Source organism: Rhinolophus sinicus, chromosome 15 (genome assembly GCF_057876585.1).
Source record: "Rhinolophus sinicus isolate RSI-liver-muscle chromosome 15, RSI-T2T, whole genome shotgun sequence".
Lineage (NCBI taxonomy): Eukaryota > Metazoa > Chordata > Mammalia > Chiroptera > Rhinolophidae > Rhinolophus > Rhinolophus sinicus.
In genome coordinates, this window is record NC_142515.1 from 129,452,192 (window position 1) to 129,467,939 (window position 15,748).

At 36.4% G+C, this 15,748-nt stretch overlaps 1 protein-coding gene across 7 annotated transcripts in view; it reads right to left on the reverse strand.

Moving 5' to 3' along the window:
* BLTP1 (bridge-like lipid transfer protein family member 1) overlaps positions 1 to 15,748 on the reverse strand; it is a 158,929-nt gene that overhangs the window by 123,286 nt on the left and 19,895 nt on the right. For all 7 annotated transcript variants that reach the window (XM_019741408.3, XM_019741409.3, XM_019741413.3 and 4 more), the window contains exons 7-11: positions 7,695 to 7,881; positions 4,834 to 4,915; positions 4,262 to 4,455; positions 2,239 to 2,318; positions 255 to 405 (exon numbers count right to left, since the gene is read on the reverse strand). In XM_019741408.3, the coding sequence (XP_019596967.3) occupies positions 255 to 405; positions 2,239 to 2,318; positions 4,262 to 4,455; positions 4,834 to 4,915; positions 7,695 to 7,881 (694 nt within the window). The remainder of the gene's footprint in view (positions 1 to 254; positions 406 to 2,238; positions 2,319 to 4,261; positions 4,456 to 4,833; positions 4,916 to 7,694; positions 7,882 to 15,748) is intronic.

Sequence of the window (15,748 nt, forward strand, 5' to 3'; positions counted from 1 at the left end):
ACAAAAGAAAAAATGAAGGAACCAATGAATGTGCTGCTCACACACCATTCTTCTAATGAACGTGCTCCTCCTCTGGAACTTGCTCACCCCAATTTCTCTACAAACAAGTAATTATTCGGTTGAAAACGTCTAGGGATATTGTACCCCGGCATAATAACACACCTTAGAAAACTGTTAAGCTAGTTTGGATAAAAATTACAGTATTAGCTCTATGCATTTGAAAGACTCATTAGAAACATAATTTACTCAAGTACCTCTGCCTATCAGCCCATGGCCCGTAGTTGAAATCTGTTCCTTTGCCACAAACTATATCCAGTCCCCAACATGGAGGCAAATCTTGTAATTTGCAATCCTCACTGCTGATTTCTCCTTCAATATTTTCTTCTGTTTCTTCTGGAACAAGACCTACATTGCAGAATATACAATATAAAGGCAGTTACTTAAAATAACCATTAGCAAGTTTCTTTAGATCATCACCTCTAAAAACTTTTTGATCTCAGGAATACTTTAGACTCTTAAAAATTATTGAGGACCCCAAAGTAGGTATTTTTGTATTATCTCTATCAAAATTTACAGTATTCAAATTTCAAGTTGAGCAATTTTTTAAAATTCTGTTATTTTTACAATCAACTCATTATATGTTCACATAATGACATGTCTAATAAAATGTAATGAAAATAATACGGAAAATAACCATTTTAATAAAAATTTAGTAAAATTTTAATTTCATCTTAATGAAAATACTTTTTTTAAAAACATAACCATGTTTTCTAAAACAATTTAGTGAGAAGTATTGGCATTGTTTTTATCTTGGCAAATCTTGTTAATGTCCAGCTTAATAGAAAACAGGTGAATTCTCATAACTGCTTCTGCATTTAGTCTGTTGTTCAAGGATTTGAAGAAAAACTAGCTTCATACAAATAGGTGGATAGAAAATGGAGTATTTTAATAGCTTTTTCTGACAATTCTGGACATTCTTCTTTGACTCTACACCAAAATTCAACAAGTGGTAGTTTCTTAAAGGTTAGCTGCAATGTGAAATTTGAAACCATATTGTTGAACTTTTCATACCCTGATACGTTAAAATGCACTGAATCTCTCTTGTGCTTTGAATAAATCTTCTACCCATGGCATGATCTTGCACATCATACATTAGTCAAGTGGAAAATACTGGCTCACTGAGACATGCGTATTTTCTAAATATTGATACATTTCATTATTAAACATTTTAAAAATCACATTTGTTAATATCACTGGTAGTCTCATCTGAAAAAGTCATCAAATGCAGTGGCAGACCCAGAATTTTCCAAAATTCTAATTTTCACATGAAAGCTCAATATCAGTTTGTTTCTAGTTGTTCTTTCAAGTAAAACTGGTGTTCCAAGGAAAGACCAAATAGTTCAGCTTGAAACTCAATGACACAAGCGCTTTTCTTAAAAACATGAATGTACTGCAGTACACAGAAGTGCATTATATATGCTTGCCACTTTATCACAATGAATATTTAAAAGCTTCCTTAGGGGTCAGGATTTGATAAAAGTAATTTGCATTGCTTAATCAAAGACATTAAAGTAATGCCGGCGTTTGCTGTTTTACCGTGAACGTGTGGCAGGGAGACCTGCAGTTTGCAACCACTGTCTAGAGTCTTGCTAAAGCACCAGCAGTTTCACCACCATTTCTTTGGCATCACCAGTGCAAATGTCAACACGGTGAAAAAGGCAAATAACATCCTAGTTTTATTTTTAAAATACTCTGACCTCATAAGCCCCCTGGAAGGTATAAAAGATCAGAAATAGGAACAAAGGTGCCAAAAATCCAATGTTTAGCTACTTTTATAAGATTGAATCATCGTAGTTGGATTTTAATCCTGAAACGTGAAGCCTCCAATCTAACACACTGTAATTTTTTTTCCCCTAAGCTAACAGGAACTACCTTAACCATCACCACATTCCCAGAGGTTTTTCCTCATGGTCATTTGCATTCACAATTTTTGAGGCATATTTGTGAAAATGGAATTTGAAGGACAGATTACTATATTGTTTTCTTTGGGTCTGAAATACTAAAGTAATATTCAACTTTTGACAATAACACAGATATTTTTTAGGTGGACACACTTACATCTACATTTACCATTTGTTGATGCTTATTTACATCCTAAGTAAGGAAACTTAATTAGACATCCCATTTCACAGAAGAAACAGAATTGTAGCTGTGAACCACACTTTCAAGAAGTGTTACCTGGCTCATCCATGTAGTAGTAGATGTCCACATCATTTGACTGCAGCACCACAAAGCCTTCTCCCATTAGTCTCGGTGGTCTGTGGAGGGGCAGGGGGTGTAAAGTAAGCACATCGCCAGAATACACAATATTTGTGCTGTAATTAATGGTGCTAACAGATGAAAACAAAAAGGAAAAAAAAACTAAAGCGCAATCAAGTGTAGCATCTTGAAAAGGGAAAACATCTTTCACGGAGACAATAAATTGTTCCATAGTTGTATCCTATACTAACTAATAAAATGGTACTGAAAACTTTGTAATCAGTAAATTAGTCCAAGGAGAAAACACACAAACCAAAAAACTGTTTTGCATTATTCACTGTCAATTTTGAATGTCAAAAATCAATTTAAAGCAAAGTTCAATTAAATACAATAGAAGAACAATGATCAGAACAATTATATTCTTCACTTGCAACAATAAATTTAAAATTAAACTTAAAATTCAACCTTTGTATATTAACACTACAAAGCTGAATAAGAAATATTTTATATATCTGTATAATCTTTCAGAAACATTAAATAAGATAAAATATTGTCATTTTTATTAACTTTATATTACCTATTTCCAAGAATATTTAGTTGATCAACTTGAAACAAATTTAAAGCAAACATCTCAAACTCAAATTCTGGAATGAATGTTTCTCTACAATTTCCCACAAACTGTTACTCTTTACTTGCTTTGATTTACCAACCTTTTTCTTTGTCACATACCACAGTTTCTTCCTTCCATATCAAAATTAACTTCTCAATCATTAGATAATATACACAAATTCAGCAACCTTCTTCTAAATATGTATTAAATCACAAAAGATACTGTTTAATCTCATCATTTAATCTTCACATTTAGTTTTGAAGAGTGAAAAATATAATTTTAAATCTTTTAACACAAATTAACAGCAGAATACTTTTTCATCTTACTTTCTAGTAATTTTTACAACAGCCAGATTAATTTATTCAGTATCATAACTTTTACCCATAAATATAGCATCGTGTGCATAACCCACATTCCAGAGATGCTCTGCAAAGTCCGTGATTCTGAAGAGTGAGACCAGGTAGACCCACAGCTGCACACGTACCCCTCTATCATTCTAGCCAATACCCAGAAAACCTAATAGCAAGAAGTGGGAACTAACGAAAAGGGAATAATGAGGCTTCTCATGACCTCAGAGACTTTATATCGCCTATACACAAAGAGAAAAGCTGGGACATAGTGGAAGCTCATCATGTGAATACCAAATTACACAAATTCAACCACAGAGTCTCCTTCACAAAAAGAATAGAAATTGAGAATAACAAAGATGATGAGCCCTCATCCCTCTGGGCGTGTGGCCCAGAGTCGGATGGGAGTTACGTGTCTGCTGTTCACCCAGGGTCCCAGTCTCTCCTATGGAAGCATAACAACACAACGAGGGTGACCCCCATGTGTATCCCTGATACACCCTGTCTCCTGAATGCAAGCAGCAACTTCACAGGAGGAAAACAAAGCTGGAAATTCAGGTGGAAAACTGACTGGGACTTAAATGTCAAGCAAGTTCCACAACTGTGCCACCCTGACTTCACCAGGCATCCACGGGTAATTTCAATTCAATTTTCAACTTTTCATCAATTCAAAATGGTACTCCACTATTTGTTGACTTTACTATTTATCTATTCCTTCCAGAAATAAAACGTACCTGTAATGTGTATTTTCAAACATCAAACATCAAAGCTTAATTGCCCAAAATAAATTTCCCAAAGACAGTAAAAAGGAAAAAAGGGTAAAAAAATTATAGTTATAATATTACAGAAAAATACTTAAAATTAGACTTAACCAATGGATAGCACAGCCACTTATCTTATGAAGCAGGACTACATTATTAATTGATTTAATAGATAGAAATCTACCCAATTATTGCCCAACTTGCAACAAAGGATGCTAAAGATCTCATTGATATCTATATTAGACACAAAGAAGTTATTTGTTATTTGTGTAAGACTTTCTTACTCATCATTTTGAAGACCAACATATCTTGGACTAGGAACAAGCATGACTCGAACATTTTCAAGCTTTCCTTTCACAATATGCATGAACTGGTCAAGATGACTGGAAGGTGGTTTTGTGGTATAAGTCAAGAAAGCATCGTCAAAGTTGATGCACAGAGTCTGAGGTTGGTAATGATTTCCAAAGGCCAAGCGTCCCTAAAAAACAGGTAACAGATATATAACAGATAAACTATTCAGGCCATATATATTTTTCCTCAGCTGACCTAATAACAAGCATTTTCAAGGAACAACTAAATGATGCCACTTTAGAACTATGTATATTTAAATTACTCCACTGATCAACTTAGACCTGTGTTTAAAGAGATTTAAGTACTTGTGAATAAATAGCCTTTCAGGTTTACCACATTTGTGCTAAAATGGTATTGGTGTTAAAATAATTCTTTCACCTTTATAAAAATTGGAACCAAAAAAAACTACAAAATCACTTTCTTTTCTTAAGTGAAAATTACATTTGCAAAAATGAAAGGTTCTGTTATCAACCCACCAAATATTAATTGTAGCAGATTTACTTACTGTGCTCACATTGACCTTTATGACTGGAATAAGTGATCTCCATGAAGATGTGGGGTCCTGAGATTCTGTTTTTACTTTAACTCTGAGAAGAAAAAATAAAAACTGATATATATAAGATTGCGGCCCGCAATCCATTTTTTATTGGCCCGCAGCAAATTCCAAAAATATATTTAGTTTACTTAAATAAACCAGGTGAGGCAGTACGTACTTTACCTCGAGTGAGTGGCCCGGCTGTGTGTGTATTTTACCACATATGGCCCTTGGTGGAAAACGTTGAAAAAACTTTGGACACCCCTGATAAAGAAATACTAAGATCCCCAAAATGTCTGTTGGAATGTTCTCTGTCATGCGACAATTTTTAGATTGACAAACTACACTAGCAAAACTATGACTTTGGAATGACAAGCTTTAATATCAAAAATACACAATGACATGCTGTCCTTATAGCCACCGTTATACCCATTATACCACAATATGGCATTTTACATGCAGCCAAATTATCATTAAAACAACAAATGACCGAAGTGTAAGTCACTTTGATGTTTCCTGCTGTTTTAAGCACTTCTGACAACTCAACTGATCCTTTTCCTTCCCTAGTCCCACCACTTTATGCCAAAATAATATCCTCTCAATAAAATGAAAATGACAGGCCAAGAGTAAGAAAAAGAAATTACACAAAATTATACAAAGTACACAATATTTAAGAAATAAAAATGTCACAGCAATTCACTAAAGATTTCAGATGAAAACGCGAGACGTATTTCTTCAATACCCGCTAACTCCTAAGTCACACTTCTGAGGCCATTTAAGTAGTGGTCATGCTTAGTCCACTAAGGTGGCCTTCAGTGCTTAAAACAAAATTCAAAACTGACCTCACTACCTCTCCTAAACCTCCACTTTCGCTAAGGCTCCCTGACTAAGCATGACCACTACTTAAATTAGAAATTTGGATTCACTGTTGACTCATCCTTCTTACTCATTCTCCACATCTAATCTACCACTGTCTTATGGATTCATTTGCCTAAGTATATCTCGAATCCATCCATTTTTCTCCCTTCCCCTTGTTACCAACCCAGTTGATGAACATCTCTTCCCTAAATTGTTACAATATCCTTCTAACTGGTCTCCCCACTTTCAGTCTTATCTCCCTCCAATGACACCACGGCATTACGGACCTGAAGTAAAGCCAAATATCTAACACTTGGACCCTCAAAATCATTGTTGTCTTATTTATCTCCATCTCAAATAGTCCACTGCAGCCTCAGTAAATAACTTCTCTATTGCATGTGATGTTTCTTCTCTACGGAAGACTCTTCACTGCCTTCTTTGCCTAACTCAGTTACCCTTCAGGTCCCAACCCTCCCGGATGCTCCTATGTGTGCCCACAGAATACTATTCTTATCCCTATGGTAACACTTCTTGCACTAAAATTTCCTATTAACTGTCTAACTCCCATACTAGGCTATAAACTTCCTCCAGACACAATAGTTGTCATAGTCACAGTATCCCCAGTACCTCAGATCAATGCCTGGGACATAGTATCTATTAAATATTTAACTGATAATAAATGTTCTCATCATCTACTTAAAAAAAAACTATTAGGTATGTAAGGCTCTTCAGCATTCAAAAATCAATTAACATTAACCAAAAAATGAAAAATCAAACAATCATATCAATACATGCAGAAAAAGCATTTGACAAAATCCAACACCTATTCATGATTAAAAATCTCTCAGTAAACTAGGAATAGTGGGAAACTTTCTCATCTTGGTAAGGAATATCTACCAAAAAAAAGAAAAAAAAAACAACCCTATAGTAACATCATACTTAATGGTGAGAAACTATTAATAGAAGCTTTCCCATTAAGATCAGCTACCAAGCAAGGATGTCCTCTCTCTCCTTTTCAACTTTGTATTGGAAGTTCTAACTAATGCAATAAGAAAAAGTAATTAAAGGTATACAGATTAGGAAGGAAGAAATAAGACTTCCTTTGTGGAAGACATAATCGTCTATGTAGAAAGTCTGAAAGAACTGACCAAAAAAATTCTTAGAACTAATAAGTGATTATAGCAAGGTTGCAGAATACAAGATTTATATACAAAAGTCAATCACTCTCCTACATACTAGCAATAAACAAGTAAAATTTGAAATTAAAAACACAGTAACGTTTACATTAGCACCACAAAAAATGAAATATTTAGGTATAAATTTAATAGTATATGTACAATATCTACATGAGAAAAACTACAAAACTCTGATGAAAGCTATCAAAGATCTAAATAAATGGAGAAACAGTCCATGTTCATGAAAAGGAAGACTCAATATTGTCAAGATGTTTTTCCAAACCTGATTTATAGATTCAATGTACTCCCAATCGAAATCCCAGGAAATTATTTTGCTGCTGGGAGAAGACCAAATTGGAAGACTGGCACTACCTGACTTCTAAACTTACTGTAAAACTACGGTAATCAAGACAATGTGGTATTGGTTAAAGAGATAAACAAATCAATGGAATAGAATAGAGAGCCCAGAAACAGACAAAACAAAATCATATATTTGTGTACAGGCTGTAAATATGTATATTTATGTACATACATTCAAGAGGATAAAAAACAAATTGACAACAGCAGTCATCAATATGGAGGGAAGTAGGGCTGGTAAGCAGAGCAGGACTTTTTTTTACATTAATAATTGTATATTATATGAATTTTTAAAAAAATTATATAATTTTGTGAACAAAAGTTTTAGTGAACCTACAACAAAAAATTAAGCTGTGTCTAGATGAACAGTATCAATGACATTCTAATAAAAGTAAATGTTTTAATGTTGGCGACTAATGAAATTCAAGGGTGACAACGAACCTTTTGATTTTGGACTGGGTTCTTGTTCTTCCATTTTCCCGGGTTTTATCATCCTCTTTCTTGGGTGGAATTATTGTTGGCTCCAAACCAAACAATTCTTGAAGGCGTCCATAAAGATCCGAACGATTGTAGACATGAAATTCAAAGTCATTGATTGTGATGTATAATCTGGTTTCTGCCTTTGGATCTAAAGACACCAAAAAAAAAAAAAGTTCTTAGTCAACTTTTTTAAAACTTTAGTCACAGTTTTTTTCAAATCTTTTTCACAGCTAAAGTAATGCAAATTATTTATTTTAAAACACAACTCTATGATAAAGAGAATCATATTTAAGATACATATAAAATGCTAGCAAAAGAAAGAAAAAAGCTGATGTCACTACAGTATTTTAATCTAGCATTCTAGAAACACCCTGAATTTCTAGATTCTGATTTTATAATGCCAGTATTTAAAGATTTTATACTAAGAATACAGAAGTGCCATTTACAAAGTAAAAATAAAACTTTACCCTAATAGAGCCATAAATTTAAACTAAAATATGTATAGTAACATGTTCAAGGTATGAATCATTTAAACATCACATTAGTATTTGAACTTATGCACCACAGAAAGGACTTTTCATAAATATTAGTTTGTTTTTAAAAACTACCCAATGATGAAACAAAGATTTTATGAACTGTAGACTGCAAACAACATCAAATAAAAAACATAATTACATTAAATATATGTTAACGGTAATTAATAAATCCATATATAAAGTGACAGACGGGGTACTTTCCTCAGTAGTGAGGAAATAATCTAAGACAGAGCATCACATGTCAACCAAAGAGGCTGAGAGGAAGGTACCATAGTCAGTGCTTTCTTTTGTTATGAATCATACATGTGTTTTTTGAGACTTCTGTTTAAACTTTTATCCATTGTTACCCCTATAGAACAAATTCAACTGAAAGACAATTAAAATTGGATATGACCAGTTAGAAGTTTAATTTTTAAAAATGGGTAAAGAGAACTTTTATTAACTTTCATTTTATTAGCTTAAGTTATGGTTTAAATCTGAAATACATATTCATACCTGTGGTAAAGTACCAAATTTCACCAAAATTAATTTCTCCTCAAGTTATTAGCAAAAAAGCACATGAAATGTCAAACACCCTAAATAAATATAAATTTTAGTTTAAAGTAACAAATGAAAAATACACCGCCACTCATATTTCAAAAGTAAGCTAAGGAAAATAAATCAACAACATTCATTTATCACATAGTAGTAATGCCTTTAGTTCTACTCCAATCTTGTTTTTTTTCCTCATTACTTACTTCCTAAGACAACTGATTTAAGAAAAAAAGAGAGAGAGAGAAACCTAATCCTTCAAAAAACCAATACTTGGGAACTGTAACTTTTCTGGTAGTTTAAAAAATATCTCTTGACCTATGTTGCCTCCTATTTCTTCAGATTTATCACCTGAGTAAAAGCAAAGACAATCCCCTAAACTATTATATTAAGAGTTTTGCCTCTTTTTCTTGCTGCAGATCAAATTCTTTTAATAAAAGGAACAGAAAACACACTAGTTTTTAATACATATGAATACAGAAAATACACACTGTGTTTCCCCGAAAATAAGACCTAGCCGGACCATCAGCTCTAATGCGTCTTTTGGAGCAAAAATTAATATAAGTCCCGCTCTTATAGTAAAATAAGACCGGGTATAATACCAAGTCTTTTGCTAATTTTTGCTCCAAAAGACGCATTAGAGCTGATGGTTTGGGCAGGTCTTATTTCCGGGGAAACACGGTATGTATTCCAAGACTTGATAATAAACATTATTCGCCATTTTTAAGTAAGTGAATCAAACTCTAGCTCTCATTAGATTTAAACCTTCCCTCAGTAGTCATCCACAACCTTGCCCCAAATGCCCGCGCAAATGTCCAGCAGCCTACTAAAATATCTCCAGGGTGAGGCCAAGTAACATGCCACACTCGACATATCCAACCAAACACCTGATTTTTCCACCCAAACCTTTTCCACAACATTCCCCATCTTCTCAATAACCAGTTACTTTTTAATTGCTCAGGCCAAAAAATTTGACTGCTCTTTTTCACGTCCCAGGTATTATCAGCAAATCCTGGCAGCTTTTCTTCCAACATAGATCCAGAATCCAACCACTTGTCACCATCCTGGCCCAAGCCACCATCAACTTGAACTTCTTGATGCAACACAACTCAACAGCCTCCTACCTAGTCTCCCTGCTTCTGCCTTATTCCCCTCTGACTATGCTTTACACATTGGCTAGATCTTAAAAAAACCTAGCTGAAGGCATGCCACTCTTCTGTTCCCCAATTTTCTAATGGCTTTCCCTCTCACTCAGATTAACACCAAGGTCCTGTAAGCCACATATAAAAGCCGACAGGATCCGTACTCTTCTCTCCTCCTAATCCTCATGCCAAGTAAACCGGCCTCCGTTTTCGGTATCGAAACTCAGACACAACCAGGAAATGTTCCTGCCCCGATATTCACTTCCTTACTTGCCTCGTGTTTCTGTTTAACTATCCTCCAAAGGGTTCTCCCTATTTACTGAGCCTGCTTTTATCCTCCTAGGTGCCACACTTCCCTCACTCGTTCCTCAGTGCTGTATAGATTTATTGGCTAATTATCTGAATCCCTTCCATTCAACTGCTTGAATGAAGCCAGCTCTGTAAAAGGGACTTGTTTTATTCACTGTTGTATTCGTGGTGCTTAGAACAATTCTTAGTACGTGGAAGGGCACATTTGTATGAAAGAACAACACAGCATCTTACTACAAGTCTATTCCTACTAACACAAAAATATCCAAACAAAGGGATCTGAGACTTCTGACAATCCAACATGTAGATGCATAATAAATGCAAAGCAGAACATTTTTCTATTACCACACTGATCTACACAATTAGGAATCAATTATTATACCATTTTTGAAGGTCATAAACAACTCAATCGCAATTTACCCCAAAGCTCATTTAGGTCATCTGTATTCGAATTTACTTCCAGAACAGTTCAGCACGATCCCTGAATATATGTAAATCCCCTGCTCATTAGGAATACGAGATAAAGACTGGTGGGTGAGCTGCACAGCAGCCATGGGGAAAATTAAGTCTGGACTAGCCCCTAATTAGATCAGCAGTGACTGATAAACAAATGGGGACTATAGAAAAATGGAAACAAGATTACTCTCAATTTCATCTCTACTTGCTGGATGTAAACACCGATTGTCTTCTTTCAATATAACTAAAACGATAAGAATACGGCTACACTAACTTACTAAAGACACCAAGGCACAAAGAGAAAAAGGATTTTGACCACACTGACAAATACCAAATGCTTAATACTAAAACACTGCAAGATCCCCTCAACAATCCCTTCCCAATATTCCCAAACTTTTTTATTTTTTTGCATTATTATGGTTCTCACCTCCCCCCAGGAGAATGTAAACTCCATTAGAGAAGTGTTTTCCTGTTGTGCTCACTGTTATAACCCTGGTGCCTAAAACAGTGCCTGGTATATAGGAGGCACTCAACAAATACACCAAAGCATTAAATAGAAAGGATATGTGGGATTTTAAAAAATAAGATTGAACAAAATGTCTAGACAACTCTTTTTTCCTTCCAAAAGATGACTTTAAAAAATAATGAGCAAATACTGAATCTATAAGCATTTTAAAAGCACCTATTGGTTTCATATTTTTAAAGAGAAAGATTTAGCTGACTTCACATCCCCATTTTTAAATTTGTTCCATTATTTCCATTTGTTTCACCTGCATTAATAATATTCCCACCAGCAAGCTACGGGATCAAACAGTAAATCAGACCCCCCAGCCTGGCTGCTGTCCCGGCTTCTGAGGCTGTACTCCTTCAGGGCCTCCGCCCACGACCCCTCAGGTCAGTGACCCCACCCTCTCCAGGAGTTCTCTATACAGCAGTGCCCTCTCCGTGCCCTACGGCATCCCCTCACACACAGGTGCGGAGGACTAGCACACTCCCCGTGTCACCCTCACACAGGTAGGTACATGCAGAGCCGCCCTACACAGAGTGTGCACTGCTGATCTAGAAGGTCTCCTCAGAAACAAATACCTCCCCTAACAGACCGATGAGCACCTTCCCAAAAGACAGACACCTTTTCCAAAGGCATGTATCTCCTACATACAGACATGCGCACGCGCGTGCGCACACACACAGCTTAAAAAAAAAAGTTGGGGATTCTTGCATTGGAGTCTCCAGGAACCGGAAAAAAGTGGTAAACAAACAGTAGTAAGGTTAGAAGATTGGATCCCTGTACCATCATTTACTAATGTGACCTAAGACAACTACGTTAACCACTCTAAGTCTCATGTTTCTCATCTATAAAATAAGGATACCTCTACCTTCCTGCACGATTGTTGTACACAATAAATACTGTCAATAGTTTCCTTGTCTTTGCAGGTCAAATTCTTACTGGTCACATACCATATTTTGCCGTGTATAATGTGTTCCTGTGTATAATGTGCACCCACATTTTTGGCCCAAACTTTCAGGGGAAAAAAATCTTCCATTTTAATTTTTTAATTCAAATGTTTATTTGTTTACATTTAGGTACTTGTTTTTTGTATTATAAAGGAATTTTAGCATTTACTTTTTAACATATTAGGGTATGAGAAATTTTATGCAACAAATAATTACAAAACACAAGAACAGATACAAGGTTCAAGAAATTTTATGTACCAGTAACAAATTTACAATATTTACCCATCATGGAAGGCCAACAACTCTTCATCATTTCAAGTTCATCGTAAGTTCAACAAAAGCGATTATCATATTGCAGGGGGTATTATTTTGCACATAGATATTGTTACTGATTTCTAGAGTTACACTTTTAATTCATAAGCATAAATAAAAGAATTTAAAACATTTATATAGATACAGAGTTAGTACTATCCATGTATAATGTGCATTCTTATTTTTCCCTCACATTTTGGGCAAAAAAGTATGCATTATACATGGCAAGATATGGTAAATTATGTAGTATTCACAAAGTCATGAATGACAATGTAAAATGAGATGTGGAATCTTTTTTCTGTTGCAAACACTGGCACACAAACAATATAAAAGAAAAATCAGAATTAAAAACATAAAATATCCCCAAATTATGATATTTCTGTCCACATTACAGACAACTAGAGAGAGAGAGCAGAGACAAACAAATACGTTAACATTAAGAGTGAAAAAAAGAGGTGAAGACACAAAGAATTGGCAGGGAAGCACCTCAAGGAAGGTTCAATATCTGCGCTATTAATATTCATCAGAAGTATATGCATCTGAGGTAAGTAGTGATTACATTTTGCTTTTATCCTTTGAAATGAGCTAAGTTCATGTGATTCCCCCCAACCCCGCCCAAAAACCTTTAATGGCTGATGCTGCCTTCACAACACAGCTCCCCAATCACCCCCTATTACTTCTTTTCATTTACTACCTAATGGAGTTATTTGCTAATTCCTAAACACAACTGTTTCCCAACCTGAATGTCATTGGTCAAACCAGTCAACCCATCTGAGCTACTCTCCTTCCCACTCTATCTCTGCAGAATCCTACTTGCTGTCATCACCTTGCTGCTTTTTACGATGAGACTTTCACAGCAGCCCCCATCTACCTCTCTGCCTCCTGATACATGGACAGAACGCTAAACATCATCAAATCATGACCCTACTGGGACCACACCAAGGGCTCCATACCACAGCTGGTAATGTTGAGGACAGTTCTCAGTATTTTTCCTTAAAACACACTAACTGCTCCCTCTCTTCTTAAATTATGATTGTTTATATGTATGTCTCTCCTAAATAGGTTCAGGTAACACCCACTCCTTTCCTTTTTTTAAATCCACCCCCGCTCCAGTTTAACACGATCAGAAAAATGAATACAAAGCAAATACCTGTTAAATAAAGTAAAGAGTCTTATCAAAAGCTATCTCTTTCATGAAGGACTTAGGTCAGTTACTCTTGATCTCATCCATGAATTCTGGTGCAGAGCAATCCACTTTAAGGAGAGGAAATGTTTCATGACAAAATGAAGTACAGTGGTACCTCGGTTTTCGAACGTCTCCATTGATGAACATTTTGGTTTATGAATGCTGTAAACCCGGAAGTAAATGCTTCGGTTTTCGAACACGACTCAGAAGTCGAACATGTCACACGGCTTCCGCTGAGTGCAAGACCCTGAGGCCTAGCTGTCGGCTGTTTCTGAATGTTTCAGAATGTTTCAGAACTCGTGGATTACGTTAAAAAACCGAGGTACCACTGTACATATTTTCTTCAAAAAGCAGCTATACACAATTTAAGACAGTACTCCACGTGTCTGAGAAACTTCCAAAGTGAGCGATCCCATGAGGTTTCTTTAAAGCGTGCAGCTGCCTCTTCAGGCTGCAAATGCTCTCATTCCTCCCACAAGCGGCAATCAGCGCAACACATACCTACCTGGGCCACATGTGACAAGCCTGTTTGGTAACGTCAGGAGCACCAGACTGCAAGTTAGCAGGCCTGGGTTTTGTTCTGGCTTTACCAGTTATACTCACAGGAAATTCTACCTTTCCATTTGCATAATGAGGGTTTTCCAAACTGATAAGGGATTTTGAGAAAAATCAGTTGTTTCCTTGGGTCCTGGGGTAAAGACCATGGGTGTGTGTATGGGGGGTGGGGGGAGACGGGGGTTGGTCCTCAGGTCAAATGGGCCTCCTCAACCCACCACTTTATTGGTTCACATGATAACCTTAAAACAGTGAAATTAATTCAGAATAAATATTTTCATATAAATATACAAAAAGGTATTTTTTAATTCACAAACTAGTTATATAAACAAGGAGAACTTTTGTTTCAGTTCCACTGCAATCTTGTTAACAATAAAGCTTATGTTCACTAAACATGTTAAAAAAAAAAAAAAGATGGAGTCAAAAGAGCAAATCATCTGACAAATGAACTGACATGCAGGAGAAAATACACTCCTAACATACGAGATGCAAATGCAAGGGATGAACCAGATGCACTTTACAAACAAAACCAGAGGCAGCGATACCGGCCCTGCTCACAGTTGGGTGAATGTGTCAAAAGCTGGGACCAAACTCAAAAGCACGTGGCTATGAGGGCTGGGCTTTGGTCCTCCTGAAGTGCAAGCGTGATACCTTTACTCAAGTGCCACCTTAAGGCTTGCAGCCAAATAAAAGATAAACAATAATCAAGAGTATTCTCTCCACAAAGTTTAACGTCAATAACAGTGTAGGAAAGTGACTCAAGAGTTTGAATTTATTCGTATTTTATCAAAAGTCAAAACTTATAAGATTCCCAGTACACTAACACATTGACTATTGTGGGGACAGAGCCAGGAGTGTGGTTTCCAGGCTCTCAGCCTCACGTGGAAAGGTGCTCACTCCGGTAGTAAACGGCCATCAACTGTGATTGGATGGCCATCAGCTGTGGCTAGTTGGCCGTCAGCTGTAACCAGTGAGCCATTGGCCACTAATATAACTGCCATGGTTTCGCTAGCAGAAAATGAGGGCTAGCAAGAAGATGGTGGCTGGCAAGCGCGGACTGCAGTTAGCACAGCGGATTGCAGTTAGCACAGCGGATTGCAGCTAGCGAAGGGAGTCAGTCAGTTGGCAGAAAAGCGGACAGCAGGTTGCATGTCATGTGAATCCAGCCTCCAGTGAGACTATAGTGGTGTGACTCCCCTACCTATGGCTCCGTGGGTGTTCCTTTTTGGCCTCACCATATCCTGTGTTCTTGTGTGGGGAGTGGGAGCTGAGACCCCGCATGACACCCTGCGTGACACTATCTAAAGAACACTTTTTTTCCTGTGAGAATGTTTGTAGCAACTGCTAAGGAAAGAGGTGAAAAGGTTAACTGGACAACTAATATTATAAAATCAGAGACCAGAGATTGCTAATAACGCACAGCCATTCTAGATCAGAGATGAGAGACTGCAGAGGCCTATTACAGACTCCCACAGAATATTCCCAGCGTCTGAAGTCAGCCCATGGCTGTTCAAAATTACTTAATGACAAAGT